The sequence below is a fragment of the Lontra canadensis genome, unplaced genomic scaffold (assembly GCF_010015895.1).
Source record: "Lontra canadensis isolate GAN:19392208 unplaced genomic scaffold, GSC_riverotter_1.0 scaffold161, whole genome shotgun sequence".
Taxonomy (NCBI): domain Eukaryota; kingdom Metazoa; phylum Chordata; class Mammalia; order Carnivora; family Mustelidae; genus Lontra; species Lontra canadensis.
Genome location: NW_022631155.1, coordinates 1,803,279 through 1,830,847, shown reverse-complemented (window position 1 = coordinate 1,830,847; position 27,569 = coordinate 1,803,279). Strand labels below are relative to the sequence as shown.

At 48.5% G+C, this 27,569-nt stretch overlaps 2 protein-coding genes across 9 annotated transcripts in view; both read left to right on the top strand.

The window, feature by feature from the left end:
• MTM1 (myotubularin 1) overlaps positions 1–3,277 on the top strand; it is a 90,183-nt gene extending 86,906 nt beyond the window's left edge. For all 5 annotated transcript variants that reach the window (XM_032845292.1, XM_032845291.1, XM_032845290.1 and 2 more), the window contains one exon: positions 1,540–3,277. In XM_032845292.1, the coding sequence (XP_032701183.1) occupies positions 1,540–1,707 (168 nt within the window). In that variant the 3' untranslated portion in view covers positions 1,708–3,277. The remainder of the gene's footprint in view (positions 1–1,539) is intronic.
• A 14,551-nt stretch (positions 3,278–17,828) lies between these two features.
• The window catches only part of MTMR1 (myotubularin related protein 1), a 54,777-nt gene continuing 45,036 nt past the window's right edge, over positions 17,829–27,569 (top strand). For 2 of the 4 annotated variants that reach the window (XM_032845288.1, XM_032845283.1), the window contains exons 1-2: positions 17,829–18,093; positions 23,636–23,741. In XM_032845288.1, the coding sequence (XP_032701179.1) occupies positions 17,933–18,093; positions 23,636–23,741 (267 nt within the window). In that variant the 5' untranslated portion in view covers positions 17,829–17,932. The remainder of the gene's footprint in view (positions 18,094–23,635; positions 23,742–27,569) is intronic. The other 2 variants (XM_032845286.1, XM_032845284.1) reach the window with 1 other exon arrangement.

Below are 27,569 nucleotides of genomic sequence, written 5' to 3'. Positions count from 1 at the left end.
TGACCTTATTTGGGAAAGGGGTCTTTAGAGGTGTTACTTACTTAAAGATCTAAAGATGCCATCCTTCTGGATTTGGAGTGGGTCCTACATCGTGTGACAGGGGTCCTTATAAGAGAAAACAGAAGGGGATTTGAACCACAGACACTTGTGGAGAGAAGGCCCTGTGAAGACAGGAGGCGGCAAGGATGCGGCCACAAGCCAAGGACACCTGGTGCCACTGGAAGCTGGAAGAGGAGAGGAAGGAGCACCCCCTGGAGCCACAGAGGCAGCACAGTGCCCCTGTTGCATTAAGCACTGCCGCTGTTCCCCGGGTTGTGCTCATTTGCTATGGCAGCCCCAAGAAGCTCAGACATAGTGGTAACTCCCGGGGCTCCCACGCCCTCCTGAAGGCCATGACCCGACCCACTGTCCTCCACACTGTGGGCCCAGGCCAGGGCACGGCTTGCTTCAACTCCCTTGTTGGGGCTCAGAGCCTAACAGGTAGAAAGCAGGATGGTCCCAGAAGCCACTGGTGCTGAAGGAATGGACTTCTGTAGCCTTTTGGCCTTTTTCTTAATGTCTTCATAGACTGCTTCAGCTTTTTAGAAGCTTGCCTTTGATCACTCACGACACACTGGTGAGAGAGCCTCCTGGGGGCTGTCGTGTCGTGTATCTTGGCCGGGGTAGGTGATGGCATTAGTGCACATCTGTGCAAAGGCTCACTGAGCTGACCATTTCGAGATTTGTTTGTATTCCCGGCGTAATGTATACATCAGTACAGGAGTTTAAAGAGTTGGCATGCTGGGGAGAATCACATTCTGTCCCCGCGTGACTTTTAACCTCTGGAGTGCCACGAGACCCCACTGACCCGTGAAGGAAAGGGGCGGCATGGCGAAACCAACCGTGAGGGCTGACCTCGCGCTGCCGGCAGCCCCGTGAGGTCTGTGGCGGTCCCACTCCCATCTCCCTGGCAGGGAGGTGCAGGCTCTTGGGTTAAGTCCTCTGGCTGCTGAGAGGCAGACCCGAGCTTCACTCCCGAGGCTAACGGGCCTGGGAGCCCTGACTCTCTGTCGCTGCGGGAGTGCGGAGATGAGCTGTGCCTTATTCACTCGGGGACTCAGCTGGGCTTGAGCGCAGAGACACGGGTCAAGACGCCAGTCGATACAGACAGAATACAGAAGAGCACCGTCAACGTAGGCCTCGACAAGAGAGACGAGAACGGCGTATTTCGTTTCCCGATACTCACGTATAGGAAGAGTGTCACGAATCTACATGGGGAAGAAGGCCACACGCCTACTGGAGGAGAGTTGTGGCGTCCGGAAACGAAAGAGCAGTGGGCTTGGGGCCGGGGCACGTAGGAGACCGGAGCCGTGTCTGGGTTGATAAACCTTAAAAAGATGGTGAGGGAAATGCGAGGCAATGTGTACATGAGCTTATGTCTTGGTGGCGAAGAGCTGGGTGTTTCACCCTTTGTACTTTTCTGTATTTCTGACCAACACTGAAGGTCAGTCCAGGAGTTTCCTGGGAAAAGCCCTAACGCCCATCTATGCTTCTTTGCAGCAGCCCAACCCCGTGGAGCAGCGCTATGTGGAGCTCTTGGCCTTGCGTGACGAATACATACAGCGGCTCGAGGAGCTGCAGCTCGCCAGCTCGGCCAAGCTCTCCGACCCCTCGACCTCGCCGTCCGGTCCGTCCCAGATGATGCCCCACGTGCACACTCACTTCTAGGAGGGAGCCCCGGTGCTGCGCCAGAGCTCCGAGTAAAGGAGAGACTTGACTTTCACTTGGGGGCCTCTGTACAAAGTAGATTAAAACATTTGCCTCCGTGTAGAACTTGAACTAACATAATCTTAAACTCTTGAATATGTGCCTTCTAGAATACATATTACAAGAAAACTAATGTCTACAGGGCAATCAGAAGAAAGGAGCCAAGATGGGGTTGTGGAAAATCCTGACACCTTTCAAGGACAGTTTTTGAAAGAGAAAATTGAAATTGAGTTGACCTCTTTCGAAATACTGTGTCTACAATATCTATTTTGTGGGCCTAATTGGAACGACATTATTTTAAACTGAAGTGGAAAAAAAATAGGTTTGTGAACCGGATTTTCCTTGGGCTGCTTCTCATAGTTGCTTTGGTGTAAAACGAGCCCAAATGTGAGAGATGTTGTTGCCAAAACCAAATCGAGCTCATCCTCTGAGGCGTCATCCAAAAGCAAGGTGTTGAAATAATTGCCAAACTTTATACCATCGTGAGTGGTGGCTTAAAGAGAAATAGCTGTGTAGATGAGTTTTTCGTTCTTTTGAAATTTTGGAATCTGAAGTGTTTTCCCGTAATTTTGAAGAGGAGCATATTTTTATATTACACTGATGGGGCCCAGTCGAATATGATTTGATTTTTTTCTTTTAACTTTTTGCCAGTTCTGTTTTCTAAGTTCTTCTATCAGCTTGCCTGAAATTCTGACCCATTTTCAGGTTGTGGAAAAGCCCTTAGCACTGTCGGAAGATGTCAGGGGCACTGTGCTGCTTAGGTGAATGTTTTTGCAAACATCACTCTAGTCTGACCAGCTTATCCGCCAAAGTGTAGGGCTGGCCATCTAGGATGCACGAGCTGTCGCTAGAGCATCGTCCTTTGAAATCAAAGCCGCAGATGTACATTTGTCGAGCGTGCGTGGTGTTGGATGCCCCTCCCCCCAAGTGTGCATTAAACTGGTTCTACACATTTTTACTTGAAATGTACCCGGCAGTTTGTGTTTTCAGGTTTTTGGGGAGTTTTGTTTTGTTTTTGTTTTTGTTTTTGTTTTTTGTTTTTGTTTTGTAGTCATAGTGCTAGTGGTAAATGAAGTTTCAAATACAGTTCTATTTGATATCTGAACTAATTCATTTAGTTACGTATATTTGTAAAAGTTAAGGCTAGAGTTAAAACAATTAATGTTTTCCAGTGATTTGTAAAGGACTATTTATAGCTAATATGGTTTTGTTTTCAATGAATTAAGAGAGATTAAATATATCTTTGTAAATTATTTTATGTCACAGTTTAATTGGTCTACCAAATAAGACATCTCAAATACAGTAGTATCATGTATAAATTTTGTATGTATAAGAAATTTTATTAGACATTCTCTTGCTTTTTGTAAACGCTGTAAATATTTCATAAATTAACCAAGTGTCACTCCATAAAAAGAAAAAAGCAAATACTAATAGCTTAAAGGATTTTGTGAAATGTCATGAAAATCATCATGACAATAATGACTAAAGACCTGCTGTAATAAATGTATTAACTAAAATAGCACTCTGTTTTCGGGGGTGTAACCGTGTGTGTGTTGTTGGGGGAGGTAATGGGTGTCTTGTCTTTCTTGCCTCTATGTCACATGCTCTTGGTCTTACTAGCAACCTTGCAGGGCTCTCCCCAAACTGCAGCAGTATGGCCCATTTTACTGTATTAACAGTGCCAATTTTAAGCCGTAGCTGTCTTAAAGTCTGGAGAGCTTCCGCAAAAGAGCCAGGGTATGTGGACGCGAGACATTACACTCCAGATGCAGAACACAGCGGCCGCCATTAAGGGATGGTTAGACCTTGATGGAAGTAAGCCATAGTTGGTGTCTCTTGCGCTTAAGAATTCAAAATTGTTTTCAAATAGTATAGCTGGTTGGAAATTATGTGCATTCTAAGAATGCTAAATAGTTCAAGCAGTAAACTAAAATTAACTTTTTTTTTTTGAAATCTGAATAGGACTCTTTAAAGTTTAAGTGTTTCTTTGCAAAGCGTTGTTGCCCCAAAGTCCCACAGCATCGAAACGAATGTACGCAGGTGTCACACTGAAGTCCGTGTCTCTCGAGTTCCCAGTGCGTAGCCTTATAGTAGCTCTGCCATCGGGAACGCAACAGTCATCTCTCTTCTGGGACAGCCCTTCAAATAAGTTGCAGTCATAGAGATTTTTGATAATGTGACATTTTTCCCAAACTATGGTCCTAGCCCTTCCTGATACACTTTGGTAATGCACTGAAGCTTATCCGTCTGCTTTTTTGGTAGGAATAATACTCAGAACTCTCCAAGTAGTTCATCGCCTGCAGCCCTGTGTAGAGAACGCAGATTTGTGGGTCGCTCATTTGGACAACTCTTGTGGCATTTGGGGCATTAGACAAAAGCAGGACCCTATAAAGGGAACGTTCTTAAGTGGGAGAATTTGTCACACAGTACTTACACCTGTGGCTGGAGGACACAGCCGGAAGCAGAAGCAGAAGCAAGGGGAACCTCCAGAGCAAATAAGAAACGTATGCAAGGTGCGTCCCACAAACAAGGATTAGCACATCTGCAGGAAAATACTATGGTTGAAATAGATTGCAGTCGAGTTGTCGGAGGTTCACAGAATCACTCACTGGAAATGAGTCTAATCCGCCAACATCCATTGGTGGGCGTAAACTGCGTTAAGGAATGATTAGCAAAGTCTTCTGTATTAAATGTATGTGGAAGATGAAAGATCAGCAAACCGAAGCACGCCCATTTCCTCAGGAGGCTTAGATTCAGACACGGGTTAGGCTTTATTTGCGAAGACGATAATGTGTTTAATCGCCTAGGTAAGGTAGCTACACATTTGCACATGACTGTTAGGTCCTAATGGTTTATTTTCCAGTAGCTCTGGACAACATGACTTACTCATTTATAGCTGGTAAGCTATAGCATGTAAGTATTACGTGCTTCTGAAAGTGACTGTATTTCCCAGTGCATTCCACATAAATCACAAAAGAAAGTTGTTCACCTCGTTTCAGGGGGCCTGATCACACAAACTTGTCTTAGCCAGGATGCATGGAGACCTGGGCTCCTGCCTGAGCTCTGGAACTGCTGCTGGGGCAGTTGGAAGGTCTGAGGCCTTCCCAGCTCCCAGAAGTGATGGATCTGGAGGCCTCGGTGTCCATCTGTTCAGCTAGGGCATGGGCTTCACGTTCTCGAAGGTTCCTTCCAGTTCAAACAGCCCTTCCTAGAAAATGCATTTTAATCACTCGTGCACATACAAGATTTATGGCACAAAACAACATTTGCCTCCTGTATTAGCTTCCTGTTTCTGCTACGAGAAATCACCACACATTTAGAGGTGATTATCTTACAAGGTATTTATCTTCTTACAGTTCTAGAGGTCAGAAGTCTGAAATTGGTCTCACTGGCCTTAAGTCAAGGTGTCGGCAGGGCTGTGTTCCTTCTAGAAGCCCTAGGGGAGAGTCCTTTTCCTTTTCCACCTTCTCGTGGCTGCCTGCTTCCCCAGATCAGTGGCCCATTCCCCTGTCTCTAAAGCCAGCAGCATCTCAAATGTCTGGACTCTGACTCGTCTCCCCGCCTCGTCGACATTTACAGACACCTGGCAATTATACCAGGCCCACCCGGATAACCTAGGCCAGTCTCCCCATCTCAGGGCCAGCTAACTGGTGACTTTAATTTCCCCCACTACCTTAATACCCCCTTGCTGTGTAAGCTACAATATTGCCAGGTTCTGGGGCGTAAGATGTGGACGTGTTTTGGGGGAGGGGGTGTTATGATGCCCACTGCACTGCAGTCCGTTCAGCTTCGGGTGCAAGCAGGGTGCGAAAGGTCAAGACGCCGCTAGGCTCGCCCATTACCAGCCATGCAGTTACTTTAGGTAAGGGCCAGCTCAGTCCATTTTGTGACCTCTCAGAGGAAATCCAACCTTATAGTTGCCTCTGGCTCCCTCCCCCCCCCCCAGTTCTGGCTCTCCTTTCTATCCTGGCATCTATCCAAAGCCAGACCATGTGCTTTCAACTCCCTTGGTCCCTAAACGGAGCAAAGGGAGCTATTTACTGGGGCCGTATGTGCTGCACACTGTACTATCTGGCATCCCCACAGACCTTATCAAACAGATAGGTTTCTTGTTTGTTTGTTTGCCATTTTTATTTGGAAACAGAGATGAGTGAAACGGCCTCCTTCAAGGAGCACCTGGCCTAGAGGGAAGACTGTTTGGTTAACGGCTAATTCCCACGCAGGGAGGGTGCCTCCCTCTCAGACAAAGGCAGAGGGAGGGCTTTGGGAGGTCAGGGAGGAGCTTCTTGGGAACGCTGTCAGAACTGAGTCTCGGAAAGGTAGGAAGCCTAGGTAGGAGCTCGGTCGCATCTGTCTTTGGGGAAACACATATTCAAACCACAGTGAGATCGTATCCCACAGCCACGTATGGGCAAAACTTTTAAAAGTCTGGCAATCCCAAGCACTGAAAAGGTTGTGGGCCGATAGGAATTCTCTTACGCTGCTTTGAAGAATGGCTGGCATCGGGTTAAATCAATGCCTACCCTAGGAGGTAGCATTTTTCTGCTCTCAGGCACATAGATGCCCTTGAGAAATGAGAATTTCATGCACCAAAAGACATGTACAAGAATATTCATAGCAGCATTGCCTCTAATGCCTCCCCCCAAAACTTGAAACACCTCAAATACCCACCTACAGTAGAACGGAAGAGTTGTGGCATCCGGAGTCATCCACACCCACGACGAATGACCAAACTACAGCTACATGCGACACGGATGACTTTCATGAGCTTGTTGGTTGAAAGAAGCCAGATACAGAAGCATATATACGGTATCACTCCATTCGTACAAGTTCAAAACCAAACAAAACTCTTGTTTTGGCATGTGTACATGGTAAAACAACAAAGAGAAGCAAAGAAATCATCACCATAGACGGGAATAGTACACATAGAAGCATCTGGTCCTTTAAACGTGACGCAGTAAGTACAGAACCCAAAGAAAGTTGGTGTTCCTGGATTGTAAGGTGCACAGGACTGGGGAAAGATGACCAAATGTTAGGCAGGAGCTGGGCAGGGAACTCCCTCTAGGCCCTGGTAAAGAACGGGCATTTTCTTCTCTGTGCCGTAGGAGCTGCTGAAGGAGTCTACTGGGGTGGGGGAGGGAGGTGATCAAATGTGAGCCGTGGGGGCAGCCGGGGCAGGGTAGGTTGTAGGGCGGCAAGACGGGACAGGCCAGCTTGAGGCTCTTGCCATTGACCGGACATAGGGGACTGGGCCTGGAGTGTGGACAAGTAGAGAGAAGATGAGAGTGGAGGGGCAGACGGGGCAGTGCTGAGGCCTGTTTGGGACATGCTGAGTACACTGTACACAGAAACACAGATTTACAGACAAAATCACTCAACAGGGCCCCTGGCATGTGGTTGGTGCACAACAAATACTTACGTGATTGCGTGGATCAGTGATGGAAGGAGGGGTAGACAGGGCCACGCTGCTCTTTCTGGAGAGCGGAGTATAAAGAAAGAAGAGAGATTGGATCATAGCTATTGGGAGAGTGGACCAGGAGAATGTGCTTTTTTTCTTTTTTAAGATTTTACTTATTTGAGAGCACATGAGAGAGCACAAGCAGGGGGAGCAGCAGAGGGAGAGGGAGAAGCAGGCTTCCCTCTGAGCAGGGAGCCTGACGTGGGGCTGGATCCCAGGACCCCAGGATCATGACCTGAGCCGAAGGCAGAGGCTTAACTGACTGAGCCACCCAGGTGCCCCAAGAATGTGCTTTTTGTAGGAAGAGACTTAACTGTTATCATCTATGGGGAGGAAGGAGTTGGTGGAGAGCGAGAGATTCACGAGAGAACAAGACCCCCGAGTAGGCATGAGCCCCAAAATAGAGGCAGAGAGGGATTTGCCTTGAATAGCAGGGTCATGGCTCCCCGGAGATGTTCACATCCTAATCTCCGGAACCTCGGAATATGTGAGGCGCCACAGAAAAGAGAAATTAAGGCTGCAGCTAGAATTCAGGGGTCTAATTAGATGGCCTTGAGTTGGGGAGATCATCCTGGATTATGAATGTGGGTCCACAAGCACCCTTAAAATTGGAAGGAGGCTCACCTTGCCATTGCTGGCTTTGAAGATGGAGGAAGGGGCCGCCAGCCAAGGAATGTGGTGACCTCCCGAGGCTGGAAAAGGTGAGGAAAGGGCTATTCCCCCAGAGCCTCCGGGGGGGACACAGCCCTTGAGAAATGGTCAGCGTACAGAAGAGCATGTACCGACATGCTGGCTTTTGTCCAGTGAGACCTGGTTAGGCTTCTCACCTACAGAACTACATGAGAATAAATGTATGTCCCTTAGCCCGATTAATGCGTGGCAATTTGTTATGGCACCAGTTGGAAGAATACAAAGAGGATATGAAATCTGGGGAGAGGGGGAGGACCGTGCCTGATTAATTCCATTGTCTTAAGCAACATCTGCAATATCAGAGGACTGTCAGCAAATTCAAAATGGCCCAGAGCACGGGAGGAGGAAGACGAAAATGGCCCCCGGAAGCAGGCTCTGTGGTCTGTGGTCCAGTTTTACTTCAGCAAGGACGGTCACAAATCTCTGGCGCCGGTCTTATGGCGCCCCCAGGTGCTTGGCAGAAGCAAATGCAACGCTCTAGAAGAACACAGCTTCCTCCAGGGCTTCCAGGAATTCCCACAAATCATTTTCCAGGGAACAGGAAGAGTTCACAGTAAAAAGTGGCAAAGATAGATAGCCCTGAGCAAAAACAAGGACAGATAGCAGGAGAGGACTTGGACAGGCTCATGAGAGCCAGTGGTGAGCCCCTCTCTTCAGCTCTTCAGGATTCAGTGACCTTGGGATAGTGGCTTGCAACTGGCCGGGGGTGGAAGGATTTATTCCACAGAAACCAGCAAGTGCTACAAATCAGGGTGGGTTTTTTTTTTTCTTTAATTTCAGAGAGCTGATAATTAAAATTTTACCAACACATCCCTGGGTGCAGGTTATAAATTTACTATGGACATTATCGTTAAAGTAATAAAATCGAAGTGACCTGGAGTTTGGCAATGAGTGTTTAGCTACAACGCCAAGGGCACCGCCCATGAACAAAAACAATTGACCTGCTGGACCACATTCGAATGAAAAACATCTGCTCTGTGAAACGCACTGTTAAAAGAACAAGAAGACAAGGCACAGAGCGGGAGAAAATATTTGCAAAAAACATATCTGATGATATGTGATATCAGGTTTACAGGAAAATTGTGGGGGAGGCACAGAGCACTCCTGGGCATGCCTCACGGCGAACCCCCTGATGAGCTCCTACTGCCACGTTATCATTAACTAACACCGTTTATATTACGGTTTCCCCTCTGCGTTAGACGTTCTACGGGCTTTGACTAATGTATAGTCACATGTGCTCATCAATGGAACATAATCGGGAGTATTTTCACTGCCCTGAAAATCCTTTGGTCCAACTTTTCGTTCCTCCCTCCCTCCACTCAATTTTCTTTTTAGCTAAAGCTGCTCAAAAGAAAACAACAACAACAAAAAAAAGTCTACTAATTTTTTTAAAAGGCATCCCAGGTCGTTTTGTGCTGCTAGTTCAGCGAACGTTTCACAACTAGCTTCTTAGGCGATACCTGCATTTTGGTCAAATAGCATCCTTAAACAGAAGCCACTGACTAGGGAGCCAGGTTCCTTTGGAACACCTTGGGACTTCAACTACCGGCCTCTGCACCTGGAGGAGCCATGCCTGGTACAGGATCTGCCAGGTGGAATGCAGTCCTGTGGGGTGTGCGTGGGAAAGAGGAGCACCACAATGAGGGCTCTTGTCCCCAGCCCCCCTCCTCCCCCTGGTGCCCTTCCCTGTGGCCTCGAGTGGCGTGGCATGTCCCCTCCTTTTGGGATCTGTGAATATAATAGTCTTCACAGTAGCTGTCATCTCTTTACTTACTAGCCAAACTCTTGTTACTCCAATCCCATGATCAGTTCTTCCTGTGGAACTTTCCCTGTTCAAGTGACCCTGTGGTTTCAGTCTCCCGATTAGCCCCGGACTGGCACAGCCTACTGGGCCCCCTAATCATTTGTAATCATGTTTTCTTCAGGGAATGTTCGAAGGGGGAAGTCGTGGTTTTTGTTGCTGCGTTGCAATAGAGACCAAGCATCTGTTTCCAGCATGTCATACGAAGGAAAAAGGGGCTGAACGAAAGTGGAGAATTTCGGTGGGCGGCCACCTCCTGAATTAGAAACATTCCCAAACCGATCGCGCACGTTACAAAAATGATTTGTATCTCTGCCACACATGACGGACTGAAAGTTGAATTATGGAAACTTATAAAGATACACGTAAGGTAAAAATAAGCAAGTTCATCAGGGAAACGAGAACACAAAAAGCAGGAGCAAGATGACGTAAGCAGATAGAAGCCAAGCTTCAAGATCTTAGACACTTACCAGAAGCATGTCACATATGTGTTTCTAAAGTTTCCAGCCAAGCACAGATGACACGATTGGTTTTAGAATTCATAGCGTCCCTCAGCTAAAAATTAACTCAGTTGTTCCAAGAAGAACAACTCCTTCTGGTTTGGGAAGCGGGGTGGCTTTTGCTCATCGTTCAGGGTCTTACGACTCTTGAACCCAATCCACTCTGTTTCCTCAAGTTCCATTTTGTCCCCCTCGAAAACGAGTAATCTCCCTATGGCCACAAAGCCGAGTACGATGCACCGATTTCCATGAAAAACACAAGAGCTTCCACAACAAAGTGCTTGGAAAGTCATAACACGATGGCGATGGCAAGAAATTCAAAGAGGCAGTGTTCGCCCTACTACCTCATGAATGTCTGTCCCAGGTCAGGCAGGGATCTGAGGGTGCGTGACACCGTGCAGAAGAGCTCAGGAGAAGGGGCTGGCAATCCTCCTGAGAACGGGGTGCGCGGGAGCCCTTAGCCGCCCACTTCCTTGCAGCCGGCGCATGGGGGGCCCAACCGAGCAAGTGAGTCGGCTCGGGGCTCAACATGGCCCATGTCAACATTGAAACTACTTCCTCTAAAAACAAAAAACAAAAACAACAAAAAAGACAAACAAACAAACCCAAACAGCTGTTTCATGTACGCTGACCAGTGAGGGAAAGGTGTTTATAGTTGTCATTAAATAATCACAGCTTATGTCCCCCTCACCATGTGCCACCTACTGGCCTAAGTGCCTAACAGGTATTAAAACCCGTTGGATCACCACAGCAAGCCCACGATGAGCAGAAGAGGAAACGGAACACAGAGAAGTCCCTTGGCCGGAGGTCACCCTGGGCTGGCGAGTGGAGCCGGTTTTCAATCAAACCGCCTTGGCCAGGAGTCCGCCCTCTGCCGCTCTCTACTCTCCTGCCTCACCGAAGACTCGGAGTCCTGTCCAAGCAAAACCCCGCAGAATGTTTCTCATCCCTCAAGAAGCACATCTCCCCTCCTCACTGTTCGCTGCTGTACGTTTCAGCCCCGAACGACAGCCAATGATCCATGCTGCTTCCGAGTTGGGGACAGAAATGGGGGATCCCTCTGTAGTACCGGATATTTTCGCTTATAATCGAAGGTGGGTCACTTTGGCGTTCACAAATTCATGACGCTCAGATTGTCAGCCCCTCCGCTGAAGGTCTTGCAAAGGCGGATCCGCCCGCTCGCTGCCCCCAGTCTGCCCTGCGGCTGCTACGGGGGTGGGGGGGGCAAGTAACCACGTGCTTTTCTTCCCGCTTGGCTGAGCCTGGTGGAGTCGTGTTCGGAATGAGAAGAACGCCTCCGATCTCCGCACAACAGGTCAATGGAAGGCCTAACATGTGCTCTAGAAGCCGGAGGCTGATGCATAAAGTCTAACCGGTTGGAATTCGGTGCCTCCTTTTCCTCCCCTGTGTGATACTTCACTCTATGCATCAGTTCGACTGGGCCATGGGCTGTCCAGACCGCTGCTTAAACATCATCTCTGAATGTGTCTGAGAGGGTGTTTCTGGAAGAGATTCGCACTTGAACGGCTGGTATCAGGAAGGAAGATGGCTTTCCCAGCTGCGGGCCTGCACAGAACAGCAAGGCTACCACAGAACTCAGCCCTCTTCTGCCCAGGTGCTCCTGCAGACAGCGCATCTGGGACTCCTCAGCCTCCAGAATCTCGTGACCCAGTTCCTCATAATAAATCTCATTATACAGATAGACATTCTGTCTCCCTGCGGCCATTTCTCAACCCAGTTGTCCTTCAAAAGTGCTCTCCCCCATCCCACACCGTGTCCGCACTGCCGAATCCAGGGGCACCTCTGCCCCATCTCACCAGTCTGAGCACCACTTGACACTCTGGATCATTCCTTTCCACTTAAAACTCTGTTCTCTGCGCCCCCAGGATGCCTCTACCCTGGCTCTTTCCTGGTCTCTGAAGATAACCTTCTCTCTTCCTTTGGATTCTGTGGTAATCCCATCTGCTGGACCTTATCCTGACTGATCCAGTGTGACTGCCTTAATGGGGGATTTATGGGAGTGAGGCCAAAAGCATGTCTCTGAAACGGACTCGCCAGGTTTAGGCCGGTGGGGTCTCTGGAGCTTTGGGAGTGGGAGGTCTCTGGACAGCAGGCGACATGGGAAGGAGAGCTTGACACTACATTTGTAGAGCACCCAAGGCAACACTGAGTATATTTCATGTCAATATCAAAGAATGAGGGGTGGTGGAGGTCATAGGCACAGAGCCAAACCCTCCCAGGCCACCCTTTAGCCCTGTCTATAACTTTAAACCAATGGTTGATAACTTCTGGATAAATCTAGAGGCACAACTAAGTAACCTGTGGCATTTTCTAATGCAGCTGATGGAGGCACAGGAATTAATAACTCCACTCATTTATCAGTACTCACTTGAAGTGTCATTGAGAACACTGACCTCACAAATGGACCTTCAGACACCATGTTGGCTCATTTTATGCGTCACAGTTGGGTAGGCCATAGTGTGGAAGTGTTTAGTGAAACCCTAATCTAGATATTTCTGTGAAAGTATTTTGTATGTGTGATTAACGTTTAAATCAGCAGACTCTGAGTAGAGCAGATTGTTCTCCACAAGGTGGGTGGGCCTCATCCAATCAGTTGAAGGTTTTAAGAGCAAAGACTGAGGTCCCCTCAAAAAGAAAGGAACTCTGCTCCAGACTTTGGCTTCAGACTCAGCTCAGGACTGCTGCATGCTGCAATTTCCACTCTGCTGGCTGACCTGAAAAGCCCAGACTTGTTCACAATTGTGTGAGCCAATTCCTTAAACTAAATCCCCCTTTGTCCTTCTCTCTGTACACACAAACACCCTCTACGGGTTCTGTTTCCCTGGAGAAGCCTGACCTGGTACCCTTGGTAGGCATTCTGGTCCCCCCATTATGTCCGTGCCTTAATCTCTGACCCTGTGAATATGTTATGTTACATGACAAAGGGGGGGGATTTGCAGATATAATTAAGGTTACAGACTTTAAGCTGGGGGGAGTATCTTATATCATTCAGGTGGGTCCTATTTAATCACACAAGTCCTTAAAAGCAGAGAACTTTCTCTGCCTAGCAGCAAAAGAGATGCTTCAGGAGAGGAAGTCAGAGAGATCAAAGAATAAGAGGGGCTTGACCCACCATTGCTGGAGGGGGCACATGGAAAGCACCAGAAGGAATGAAGACAGCCTGTGGGAACTGAATGAGCTGGAATCTTCCCCAGAGCCTCCAGAAAAGAGCCCAGCCCTGCTAACACCTTGATTTCACCCTTGTGATACCCCAAGCAGAGGACCCAAATGAACCCACCAGGACATCTGCTTACAGAAACCTCGAGAAAGTTGATGTGTGAGGTTTAAGCTTCTCGGTTTGTGGTAATTTCTTATGGCCGCAACAGAAGATGAATCCAGTGCCTAATGCTGTGTAGAGAAAAGGCTTCAAACATACATGTAGATACACCAACATTTTTAACTATGGCTAGATGGTGCTTCCAGAACGAACGGGGTTAATGCTGGACTTGTTACAAACCTGGATCTGATGCGGCAGTGTTTGCAAGGACACACAGAACCTAAGTCCATCTGTTGCCACATTTAGCCGGAATTGCTTTGGGCTAAAGAGCACAATTATAGACACAAAAATGAACACCACGAACTGAACACACTCTCAAGGCTGGAGGCACAGATAGCGCCAGGCTTTGCTTTGTGAGGCGGAGGGCCTCTGCCGTTGCCTGCGAAGACCAGATCAAAATCTTACTCTCCCGAATTGCCGTTAGGACCCCTCCGCACAGTGGGACCCTTTCCCTGCAGGGGCACTCATGTGTTGTCCCACAGAAAGTGAGATTTTCTCATTCTGAGCAAAAGGATGTTTTTGAGAAACTCATTTGATAAGGAATCCTCAGGCCCAGTTTCATTTGCTTGATTCCTTTTCCAGAAAGAAAGTGGTGGCCTCATCTGTAGTTACCAAATTGTGGAGCTGAGGATTAAATTTCGAAGAATTTCTCTGTTTTCAAATTTTAGGAAAACGTACCAACTCTTTTGTTGCCTCTCTCTCCTAAGCTGTGACCAACAGTCTATGGGACACCTCCACCCGGATAACCCAGAAGTGCTCGTCAAGGGCACAGGCATCAGTATGTAGGCCGTGCAGGGGACAAGGGGGTCCTACCTAAGGGGAACCATGCACAGTGAAAGCCTCATAGATTTCGAGGTCTGTTACAGCCCTTTCTGGGCATATAGCAAGCAAAGGTTGAGCTTTGACAACACCGGCATATCATGACAATTTTATGAGCAATAGCAGTTCGGTGTTGTGAGGAAGGGGTCTCTTTCCGCAGTGTACACAAAAGCATCGTGTGGGCCAGGACTCAGGGCAGGGCCAACTGAATATGTCCAAGATGAACTCGTCCTACTGCCTCACCTCTCCCAGCTGCTTGTCACCCTGCATTCCTTCGCCCAGTGACCACTGTTACACTCTATGCAGTCATCCAAGTCTGACACCTTGGTTTCAGCCTTGATCCATCTCTTAGCCTGTCCCTCCCTCTCTTCTTCATGCCCAGCATCCCGTCAGGCACTGTGTCCTGTCTGATGTCAGGCCCTCGTGCCTCAGTTTCTGAAATGGTCTTCCCGCAGCCACTCCTGCCCCTCCAGGCCCTCCGCCCGCGTGTAATCCCAGCTATGCTTTCGAAGTGTAGATAAAATCGGTTGTCCCTCTGTGAGGACGGGGCTGTGGCTCCCGGTCACCTCCAATGGCGTCTCCAAGTGTAATCTTCAGACCATCTGCCTCAGACTCGCTTGCGGTGCTGCATATAATGTGGCTCTCCACAGCCCCTTCCCTGCCACGCTACTCAGTGCTCAGATTCTCTGCAGTGGGGCCCCTGGGTCTGTGTGTGAGCGGATGGCCCAAGTCATTGTTACACTCGCCATTCTGAAAGTGACGACGTTATGCAGCATGCCGCGTGTACATTTCATGAACACTCAACGTAGGTGCATAGACACGTGCCCCCTTCCCCCACAGGGTGCCTCGATTTTCCCCAGAGGAGCACCGGCGTAGGCTGGCAACTCACTCTTCCCATTGCCTCTCACCACACAGGTGGCCATCTGTCTCCTGACCATGATCCCTGGGAAGGTGGGGGGGCTCAAGCCGACAACTCTAAGGAGAAAAGTCTCCGTGGTTGTGTCAGGTTTCTGCACCATCCACGGGCTCTGGTTGATGAATTCACAGCCACATCGAGAGAGTTGGTATCAGGGGATATTCCGAGACCCTAAAGCTGAGAGACACCTTCTTCTCCCAGAGTTCACAGGAGTGAAGGTCAAGATGTCTCTTTCCCCCTCCCTAGAGATTTACTCGCCTTCCAGGATAATGAGGAATTCCTTTCTCTGGAAGAGAAACCGGGCAGGTCATTAGCGGCCCTGTGAGTAATGACAAGGTGTCTTTATTTATTTTTTAAAAATATTTTATTTATTCATTTGACAGACAGAGATCACAAGTAGGCAGAGAAGCAGGCAGAGAGAGAGGAGGAAGCAGGCTCCCCGCTGAGCAGAGGGCCCGATGTGGGGCTCGATCCCAAGACCCTGGGATCATGACCTGAGCCGAAGGCAGAGGCTTTAACCCACTGAGCCACCCAGGTGCCCCGCTTACAGCGTGGCAGCCGAGTTCCAAGAAAGAGGATTCCCAGAATCTGAGGCAGAAGGTGCAGCTGCCTGAAGGCCAAGCCCCAGAAGTTACATAGCGTCCCTTCTGTGACGCTCTATTGGTCCAAAGAGGTTATGGGAGGGGACACAGACTCGACCTTTTGATACAGGAGTGGCAAGGTCACGTTGTGAAAGACCCGTGGAACGGGGGATATTACCGCAGCTATCTTCGGAGGCGCAGTCTACCACACGAGGGACTGTACAGTAGTATTTCTCCAAGTGCGCTGAGCCCGACCTGTGCCAGAATCCAGCACAGAATGTGAACTTCGTAGTCTAGCATAGCAGATGCTCCAGGTCTTTGCCCTGTTGACCTGTACTTGACCTTCTCATTTGCCTTGTCTGACTTTATGCTCCAGCCCCAGGAGATCTCTTAGAGTTCACTTGTACATAATCTGTTTAACCAGCTTTACACCTTTGTCCATAACTGTCCCTTCTGCCTGCAACGACTTGGAGATCCAGCTTTGTGTGTACTTTTCTCGGAAGCCTTCCTAACCCCTCTCCTCCCGCAGCCCCATGGGCTTGCCGCCACTGTGGCATTCACCAGCAGGTAATGTCACTTGACTGTGAACTTCTTAGGCAGTAATATGTGTCATTTGCTTCTCTCTCCCAGAAGTCCTATGTTTGCTTAATGGAACTGAAAGTCTAACAACATCACAGTGAATTCCTCAATGGCCTAATCCTCCTTGAAGAATACAGAATAAACACATCTAAAATTTCACCATTTTCTTTCTGACAAATCTCAGGGCAGCTAGGATGCTTGCATACAGTTCTGGATGCTGGAAAGTCCAAGACTGAAGTTCAGTTCCTGGTGAGAGCCCTCTTCCTGGCTCGTCCACCGTGGTCTCTCACTGTGGCCTCACGTGGCCTTTCCACGGTGCCTGCTCATGGAGAGAGTGAGACCAAGCTCTCTGATGTCTCTTCTCATAAGAGCAGTAATCTCATCGTGCCAGGGCCTCATCTTTATGATCTAATCACCTCCCAAAGGCCTCATCTCCAAATACCATCAGTTGAGGTCTAGAGCTCCAACATATGAATGGGGTGTCTGTGTGTGTGTGTGTGTGTGTGTGTGTACAGAAACATTCAGTCTATAACAATGGATTAAACATTTAAAACCAGAGCCTGCAGGAGATAAGTCTCCCTTCGAAGTCCTCACCGTGTCACCTTTTCACCCCAGGCTTCTCTCCTCTTGGGTGTATGATGGCTGCAGGGCCTCCAGGCATCACATTCTCATCCTCAAGGTTCAGTTCGATGTTATTAAGCTGGTAAGGCAGGATGGGTCTGAGATGGAAAGGGACAACTCCCTGGCCACAGGTCTGCTTTTTATCAGGGTCATAGCTCTCCTGTCTGTACCCAGGGAAATCACAGCAAAGGGCTTAGTCATGATCGCCATCCCCACCCCTAACAAACTCAGGGGTGAGTTGAGAGAGGATGAGCCTTTATCATCAGATATTGGCTGGATTTCCATAGCAACAGAAGTTAAATGTTACTCTTAATATAAACCAGGGGCGAAGTTCCGAGGGCGGCATCAGAACACTCCGTGGCCCCACAGATGGCAGGGAGGTGGGTTTGTGGGAGGGAGGGAAGAAGGGCGTGTGGAGGACTTGCTAAAATGTCTGCAGTTGCTTCTGCTTTGAGACAAGACCACGGACGCCCAGGGGCCTGGGCTGCCCCCACCTCGAAACTTACCCGGGAAGGAAAATCGAGGGGAAACAAATCGGTTTTGACCCCTGAATGCCCCCCCAACTCTTCGGCAGCCCGGTAGTTCCGGGGCCACTCAGGCGCGTTCCCCCGCGCTGCCGGGCGACACGGGCCGTCGCGGGCTCCCCGCGCGGACCGCCCGGGCCCAGGTGGGGCTCTGCGGACGGGGGCGCGGTCGGCCCCGCGCGAGCTCCCCGCCCCCGGCCCCGCGCGCGGCCTTGTGGGTAACGCGGGGCCGCCAGGTGACAGCTAATGGCGGCGGCCGCCTGAGCCGGCGGGCGGCGCGGCACGTCGCGGCGGCGGGGCCCTTCCGGGCGCCGCTCCCCTCTCGCTGCGGCTCGTCCGCGGCAGCGGGCCGGGCGCGCCATGGACAGGCCGGTGGCGGCGGTGGCGGCGGCGGCGGCGGCGGCTGGCAGCGAGGGCGGCGGGGGCCCGGGCCCGGGCCCGGCGGGCGGCAGGAAGCCCCCTCGGGGCGCTGGGGGCCCCGCTGCCGGCTCCCGGCAGCCCAGCGTGGAGACCCTGGACAGGTAAGCGGGCCCCGGGCCGCCGCGGTCCCCGCGCCATGACCTCCGAGAGCCCCGCGCGCCGCGCCTGCCGAGTCCGGGCGTGCCCCTCTCCGTGCCCTGCCGCCCCCCCACTCCCCGCGGTCCCTGAGACCCCGGGCCCTGCCCCCACCTCCCGGGGCCGCGCACCTGGCTCACTTCCGCCTGGAGGGCTGGGGCTCCCTGAGCCCCCAAGGGGCTTCGCAGCTGTCAAATCTTCTCAGTGCGTCTTCCCGCCGCTCCTTGGAAGACGTCTCCCTGGCCTTGCCGCGGCCCGGGAGACTTTGGGAGGTTTCACCCAGGCTCTCCTCTTTTACCGAGGCCTTCCCTCCCGGGGTTGGAAGACCGAAATCCCACCACCGCCGCTGCTTGCGGGGCGGAGAGGGGGTGGGGTGTCTTTGACGTTGGGGTTGGGAGTGGGGACTGGAGGATGCAACCCCGTGGGTGTCGGAGCTGGTACCGATGGAGGGAAAGTTACCCTGATTTGAAAAGCTGGGATGGATAACTTCCAAACTGCTCCTGGTGCAAGAACACACAATCGTTTATTTCAGTCTTTCACACTTTGAAGGAACCCGGATCATTGTTTTTGTGGACACAGAACTGCTTCTTAGGCAGTTGCAGAACCAATGTAAATCAGAAGTGGAAACCAACCGTGCCCAACTGGAAGGGCCATCCTAAGGCTCCAAGGACAAGTGATGGGTTGGTTATCCCGTAGCCCGGAATATCCAGTTTTCCTACATCTTGGCTATTTCGCTGACACGAGAGTGCAGTTAGGCAAGAGAGTGTTGTAAGGCAGCTTGGTCAGTTTCAGACGCTCATTCTTGCCTGTGTTAGTCATAACAGAGAGCTGAACTTTGGGGAGTTTCCCCGAAGCATAGGAACAGCAAGAAACACTCGCTTTGTTTCTACCTCAGTGTACTTACACTGTTTTTTAAATTAGTCACGCAAGTGGACAGCTTCACTGAGAACTAATCACAGCTAAGATAGTACTTGGAATGGTCAGATATTCTGTAATGGATGAGGGCTTGGAGAGTTACGGAATAATACAAGATGGCTTTTGCTTTCTGGCTCACCATCTAGTGAAGACTATGAACAAACCAGCAATTTAAATTGGATGTGCTGAGTGCTAGAAGTACTGTGGGTGGGGTATACATGGGAATCATCTGATAGGCTTTTTAAGTACTCCAGGTGACTGGGCCCTACTCCTAAGGCTTCTGATTCAGAAGGTTTGGGGTGAGGGCCAGGAGGTAGTATTTTCCAAAAAACCTCCGCAGTCTCAGTTGTGATCCACTGCGCTGTGGGCACACAAAGGTGGAGTGCTTGATTTAGTTTTAGTTGTGGGGGGGTTATTGGGGATTCTGGGCAGCTTCAGGGAAGGAGGCCTTCTGAGGAAGCTGACGTTTGAATTGAGGGTGAGGAATGAGAAGTTAGCCAGGGGACAGTGTGGGGAGGACCTTTTGGCCCTGGGAGTGGAATGTGCAGTCATGCAGGTGGTGTAGGTGATGCTAGATGTGCGGAACTGGTAAGACAGAAGACGTGTGGGAAGGCAGGGGCCAGATCTTGAAGGGGCTTGGATGCCTTCCTAGGTAATTGTGCCTTTATCTTTTGTGCCTTGCTTCTTGGGGCATGGTTCTCTGTGACCTGCATAGGAATCATCTCCAGTGCACAATCCTTGGGTCCCACCTTAAGTCTGGTCTGTCTGCCTCTGGAGTAGAGCCTGGAATTCTGCGCTTTTAACAATTGCCGGTAGCTACAGGTAGATTGGGCCAGATGGTCTCTTTTGCCCAAGATGGTGCTGGTTTACTGGTGGAGCGGGTGTGATCATTAATAGCGTCCTTCTTCAACTCACACTAGTGTCTTGGTTTGGATAGGAAATTATGCGGTCACCCTTGCTATAGGGACCACAAAAGGATTTCTGTCAGTTGAGCTACAGGGATGGGATTGATGTTCGAGAACATTTGTTCTGCAGTGGTGTGGTGAACGGACTGGAGGCAGGGAGTCTCACTGGAAATGTTAATCGCTGGCTCCTTGATATGTGAGCGGCTGCTCTGTGTCAGGCACTGTGAAGGGCCGAAGGGTTTGCCAGGGAACGGACACACTCGAGTACTGCCCCTAAAGAAGGGAGGGACCCACTCGTACAGTATCGAGGGTGACAGCATTCCAGGCAGAGGCCTGTGCACCTGGGTGGGAGTGTGTGACGTGTGCAAGGAGACCAGTGTCACTAGTGGGGAAGGAGCTAGGGGGAAAGGAGTAAGGGTTGAGGTCAGAGAGGTCACAGGGGCAGGTGGTGGAGAGTCGTGGGGAGCCATCGGGGCTTTCAGAGCAGAGGAGTAGAGGAGTGGCGTACCCGGTGTAGATCTCAGTGGGCTCCCGGTAGCTGCTCTGGGGACTGCGGACTGAACGGGGGCGGGGCTGAAGCCGAGAGACTAGCAGGTAGGCTGTTGCAGTCACCCAAGTGACAGCGGACGGTGGCCCACACTGAGCAGTGAGGTAGAGGAAGGGAGAAGTGGTAAGATTGTAGATATAATTTGAAGAAAACCTACAGCGTAGAGCCAGCATGGTTTGCTAAAGATTGGTTGTTGGGTAGGAGAGAAGAATCAAGATGCCAAGCTTTTGGGCACGGGAAAGTGGTGTTGCTGAGATGAATGAGATGGGATTGAATGGCACGTGGTTAGGAGCTCCAGACGTGGTTCTGAGATGCCAGCTGTATATTCCAGAGCAGAGGTCAAAGAGGCAGTTGGTTTATATGGGCCTGGAGTTCAGGAGTGTTGTCTGGGCTGGAGACCTCAATGTGGGAGTCATTGGCCTAGAGCTGGGGCCTAAATTCAGGAGGCAGGAGAACACAGAAGGATGGGTGTCTGGAAAAGGGAGTTGCGGTGGGAATGGAGCAAGGTGCATTCTGAGGACACTAGCTCATAAGAGTGAGCTCACCGAGCGGCTCGGTGAGCGTGCAGATGTGAGAGTGTAATGAAGTGGGGGCGGGCTCCAAGGCTGACCCAGCTTTTGGGCTTGGGGTACCTGGGTAACTGGCTGTGCTCTTCCCCGACCTAAGAAACAGGGGTTGGAGAGTGGGTTGCAGGCTGAGCCCCCGAAGCTGGTTTTGACAGGTCAGGTTGGCAGGGTCTCAGGACCCCTAGTACAGATGTCTCCTTGGATGCTGGGCATCGAGATCAGGAGACTCCAAGTTGGAGAAACAAAGCTGGCCTCTTCCAGGCTACAGGGGCTTCTTAGTGGCAGGCGGTTGCACAGGGGAACCTGGCTGGCCTTCTGTGATCTGTCGTCGTGACAGGCTCGGATTCATACTCTTCTTTGAAGAGTGACTTCTAGAGTGGAAGCTGGCTCTACAGGAGAGGTGCAGTCTTGCCCCACGGACCGAGGAGCCCTCCCCTCTCTCCTGAGTACTGTGCTTCATGACGACAAAGCTGCGGTCCTGCAAGAGGATGTGGCTTGCTCAAGGTCACAGAGCTAGCTCGTAACAGAAACGGGACTTGGATCCAAGCCTCCTGTCTACCAGCCCGCTATACCACGCTGTTTGTGACTGTGCTGGCCAGGCCACTTCTGGCTGTGTGTGGCAAAAAACACAACTCATGCTAACTTAAGCCAGAAAGGGAGCGTCTTGACGCACGTTGCTGCTGCGGACGAGGAAAGATGGCCAGGGGCACATTTGGAGCCAGAGTTGCACACAGCATTGTTGGGGCTCCTCATCCCTTGTTTTTCTCTTGTCCCATTCTTTATCTCTGTGGGTTCCTCAAGGTGGTAGGGTTGGGGAGTGGCCTCCAGCAGTGCTGAGGGGGGGATCTACACAGCTTAGAATCCAAGAGGAAAGCCTGGGACTGGCCTGGTCTGGGTCACTCTCCTACAGGTGGGCTCAGGAGGAGCAAGGTATCAGCCCTGCTCGGTCCCCCCCAACCCCCAGAATCCTGTGAAGTGGGGAAGGACCAGTCCTCCCGCTAGAGAAATGTCCTTATCAGAAGGAGGAAGGGATGCTGGGCAGATGATAACAGCAACAAGTCACCCACAGTGGGTGACCATGCAGGTTCCTGCTGTTGGATTTACAGTCAGGGGTGGGTGCTGGCAGGGAGGAAGGCAGTGTGACAAGAGAAGGATGATCTAACTGGCAACAAAGGGGACTTAGCCTTTAACAAAGAAACTAAAATCCCCCATCCTCCTCCTTTCCTCTAAGTTAGAAATTGTAGTAAATAGATTTATGACATATGATAGGAATGTCTGCTCGTTCAGTGCATGTTTTTACTTACGTTTTCAGCCCCGCGGCTCACCACTGGGCTATCGTGATCAGAGGCAGAAATTTAGAGCGCTAGTAGAGAACATCAAATATCTTCATTTTACTTTAGGTTGTTTTATGTACTGCCTAGGGATTCCACTTTTTTCAGTCTTCCCAATGTATGAGTGTGGATTTAATTAGTGATGAGATTTTTATAGGTCTGGAACATTCTTTACAGCGAAAACTACCTACAGGGTAAACTTTAATGAGCATCTTTTGCCCTTTGCTTGATTCCTTCAGTACTTTGATGAGGAGCCTGGCCCCTTGGAGGCAATTTTTGATTCTCTCACTGCCTAGTCTGCTCCTGTGTTCCTTTAGGTCTGGTGGGCACAGCCTGCCCACTGACCGGTCATGTGACCTTGGTCAACTGCTGGAGCCTCACTTTTCTCATCCTTGAGGTGGGTCACTGTGAGGCTTAGGCGAGGCTGTGTGTGGAAATGTGGTGACGCTTAAGAGCACCATGCAAGTAGAAGATGCCATTTCCCTTGCAGGACTGTGTTCTTGTGTAAGGCAGTGTGGCTGGCCTCTGTGGGGCTGGCCTCTGTTTCACCTTCCAGTCCAGCAGGTCGGTCACGATTGGTTGTGTCATGTTCTGGAAGGACAGCCCCAGTGGAGCTGGAGGCAGCCCTGCCACATTCTGATTGGGCGTGTCACCTCTGGTGCCTCAGTTTTCTCATCTCAGAAACATGTTGGCTAGTCCCTGATGTGTCTTCTTATCATACTGTGGTTGGGAGACTCTGATATCATAACAGACCGGAAGAGCCTTTTTAAATTGTCAGTGCTCTTACGGAAGTGTAAGGTAGCATTATTACTACGTGCAGGATGTCATTTGCCTAGTCTGGTCTTTTTAAACTCATATAATCAACTGTTTGATTAAAAGTCTATTTGAAAAAAACATATGCTGTAAGATAAATATTTCACTTAGAATTAATATTCCATATATATTACATTAAGCATATTCACTGCATATAGTTGTAATATAATAAAATTCCCTAATGTTTAACTGTGTAAGGCCTAGACTCTTAAACATAAAAAAAAATTGGCTAATTCATTTAAAATCAGCCTGGAACCTAATCTTACTTCCTGGTTATCAGTTAGTATTTTAGTTCTTATAGTAAATGTATTAACTGTATAGTCTCATAAAATTTTCTTTAAAAAAAAAGGAATGTACATATATCCTTAGTGCTCATTTTTTTCACCGAGAGCTCATGTCTTAAAATATTTTAATCACACTATTTCTTTTAGTCCTACAGGATCACATGTTGAATGGTGTAAACAGCTTATAGCTGCTACAATTTCTAGTCAGATTTCAGGTTCAGTGACGTCAGAAAATGTATCCAGAGACTACAAGGTAAGCAACATTGAGTCTTCAATGTACCAAGAAGCTTTGCATTTCTTTAAAGATTATTAGTTATTTTAGAGAGAGTGCAGTGCACGCATGGGGTGGGGTGGGGGAAGAGTAGGGGGAAGGGAAATGCAGAGGGAGAGGGAGGGGGAAAGAATGTGAAGCAGACTCTGTGCTGAGTGCAGAGCCCAATGTGGGGCTCACTCCCACGACCCCGAGGTCACGACCTGAGCCAAAACCAAGAGTCAGCTGCTTAATCAGCTGAGGCACCCAGGCACCCCAAGAAGCTTTGCATTTTCAGTTTGAGTGAGACTGTGGCCCCTTGATGCTCAACAAACATTTGCTTGGGAACAAGGATGAAAGATTTTCTGTTAGATCTGAACTTCAAAGGAGAATTTTTACCAGAATCTAGTATATGTACTCATGGTTTTGTAATTGAGAGGAAAAACTGTCTTTAGCTTTTGATCCTTTTTTTAAAAATCCATTTCCATTTTTATTAATTATATTACATATTATATTTTACATCTTATTATAATAAATGCCTATATTTTCTTTGATCATATTCTGAACTTCAGAAAATATCTGATAGTATTTCCCAGCTTCACCATTTGTGTCTGTGTTTAGGTACTACCTGTGGGTGTTCGGCATTAACAGGCGATACTACGATGCAAAAAGTTGCAGAACTCCAGAATATTGTTGGGCAGCCTCATTTTTCGGTCTTTAATTTGTATTCTCTGTTTATTCTAAAGTTGAGAGTGATAAGCTCCTTGTCAGCAGAGACGGGGGCTCTTTTACTCACCACTGCTTCCCCAGCACAGTCCTGGAATATAACAGGTGCTCAGTAAATACTTGTTGAATCGGTTAACAAATTAAAAACTTACACACTCCATCTTTGTTAAGGCTAAGACTAACCCTGTTTAAATGTCAGTGAACTGTTAAACCATGCTTACATTGCTTGAATGGAGGTTTCAGTCCATTATAATTATGTGTGCCTGCTTGTGAAAGATGATTGGTTTTCACAAGTGTGGACGAACTACATTTAGTATCCCAGACCACCCTCGGTCAATAGTCTCTCAAAATCATGGTCCTTGCCAAGCACCAAGTTCTTACAGTAAATGTAAAGGTAAAGGTAAATATAAAGGTAACCGTATAGAATTACAAACAGTTCAAGCACTACAGTAAAGATCCTAATTAATTCTTTTTTTTAATTTAAACTTTATTTTATTTTTCCGGTGTTCCAAGATTCATTGTTTATGCATCACACCCAGTGCTCCATGCAATACGTGCCCTCCTTAATTAATTCTTAATACATGCTCCTTGCTTAAGGGACCTAATGGCCTCTGTTCCTCTCTTCTCTATCTCGTAATGTGCCAAGCACAGAGACTGACTCAAGAGGCCATGTAATTGAAATTTGGCTCTCAGTCTGTACTTCCTCCAAGCCATCCGATGCTGTTGATTAGGCCTACCAGAGGAAAGTAGGCCTTTGGATTAGTAGAAATTGGATAACCTGCTCAGTCAGAAAAGTGACAGTATGTCATTCTCAGTAGGTTTCCCTGCTTTCTGGTTTTCATGTTTGTCCATGTAGGAGCAGCTGGGGTACCCGGTGTTCCAAATCCAGCTGCGCAGACATGCCAGCCGCAGCTGAGGGGAGCAGTTGCTGCCTCACTGGTGCCTGAGTGGCTGGCCGCTGAGCAGCTGCCTACCCCGCCGGTCCCAGTTTCCCTGTTGCCTCGTTTTAGCTGAGAAACTGCCCCACTGAGTGGAGAGGCTCAAGAACCCATACTAGCAGAGAATAGCTCTCAGGCCTTGGAATGATTTTCTTTCCAGACAATCAGGAGTTAACAGTAATGTTTTCATTATGCTTGCGTATTTGTTAGTGTTGTGTGAGTTCTATAAAAGACTGAATGTTGACTGTGTGCGTAGCTTTCTAACCTCTACATTAATAGATCAGACAGAATCTGAACTTTAATGCGAAGCAACTGTTTTTTTTTTTATTTTAGTCTATTTATAAATTTTGTGTAGCGAAATTAGCTCATATTGGAATGGTTTAGCAGATGGTATTCCGAAAAAAAATAAGGCTTTTCTATATTTTGTAAATTGAATTTTAGGTACCTACATCAGATCATAGCTAAAGCTTTTGATGAATGATTGTAAGAGAACACATTTTCTAATTGTCTTTGTTATGTTTTCCCTGTAGCCAAGTGTGCAAAGTCAGAGTTAAATTTATAATTCAGGAGTTTTTTTTTTTTCTGTAAGAAGAGAGTTCTTTAAATAATAAAAGTGTAAAATGTTTCTAAACTACAAGGATAATTTTATATGCTACGTATAAAGTAGTTCTTAAAATCTGAGTCCCCAAGACAGGACTCTGGAGTACCTCCAGCAAGGGAGCCATTGCATGTGGTTTTTCCTGAGGGTCCAGCCACAGTTCCTTGAGGATCTAATTTGCAGGCATCAATCAATAATATTTCAAATTATCCACTGTGCAAATATCTTATTTGAAACCCACACACAGTATGGGGGTTAATTTGTTATAGGTTAAGCGCGACGTCAGCAATTAAAGCGAGCTGATGCTTATGGGGCTGAGCACTGGCATCTGGATCGGAAATGCTGATTGGCTTTTTCATCCTAGGCTTCCGAGGGTGGTGCTTACAGCTTCCTCATCAACCCTCAAGCTCATATAGGGCTCTGTGGTTTTTTAATGCTTTTTTTGTTGGCTTTGTAATACTTTGTGACATACAATCCATTCAGCCTTAAAACAGCAAAATGAGGTAGCTTTTATTATAATCATCATTTAACAGATGAGGAAACCAAGGCTCAGAGATGTCCGATGACTTGCTTACTATCACATAGTTGAGACTTGGAATTTTTCAGCAGGACAGCTATCCCACTGAAAAGCTAGAGTGCATTTAAAATTTTGTCCCCCTGCCCTGTCCACTGTTTTTCAAAATGTGGCCCTTGGGTTTCCCCACATCAGCGCTCCCCAGGGTGTCAGCAAAAATCAGCTTCAGTGGTCCCCATCTCTCCCGACAGCGAGTTAGAATCTCTGTAGGTGTGGAACCAAAGGCCTCATAGATTTCTTATGTACGATAAAATCTGAAACGCTAGGCCTCCTAGGTTTAGAGCTCTTGAAACTGGTGATGAGACCATATGTTTCTGATGCAGTCCTGCAAATCTGAATAATTAGCAACTCGTGTTAGGTTTTTGAGAACAGTTTTTTTTAAATTTATTCATGTCATAAATTGACAATAGGCTCAGGGTCAGATCACCCAGACTATGGTAAGAATATCACTTTTATCACATGAGATAAATTTAGATGGTATGTCTGTGGACATGTGTTCACAGTTATATAATTTTAAATATGTGTTAGAAAAAGTAGCACATTGAACTTGTGTTTTAATGGATGCTGTTGTGTAGAGCTGGGCAAAGTACGAAAAAGGAGTTGACTTAAAGTAATATAAATACTGATATGGGCAGGGTAGAGCCAGAGCCGAACTTGTGGAGGTGGCGTATGAAATGACAGAGGTTTGGGGACCTGTCCCTGCTGAAAGAGTAAGTAGCTACTGTGTTGAATTTTAGTTGAATGGTCGACTAAATTGGTAAGTGTATCCTTTATTACCAAGTCATCCTGAAGATTTGCCTGGATCATTAGGACTATTAGAAATGTGATAAAATACTTCATTTTGTTTGACCCCCTCCCTGTGTCCCTGGTAGCAACTCAGCTCAATTGCTTTTCATTTTTACTGGGCTAACAGAGTAAAAGCCTCTCTCTTGAATTTGTCAAAGATTTTAAGAACAGGATCGGAATGTAATGTTCCATAGATTACATGAAATAAT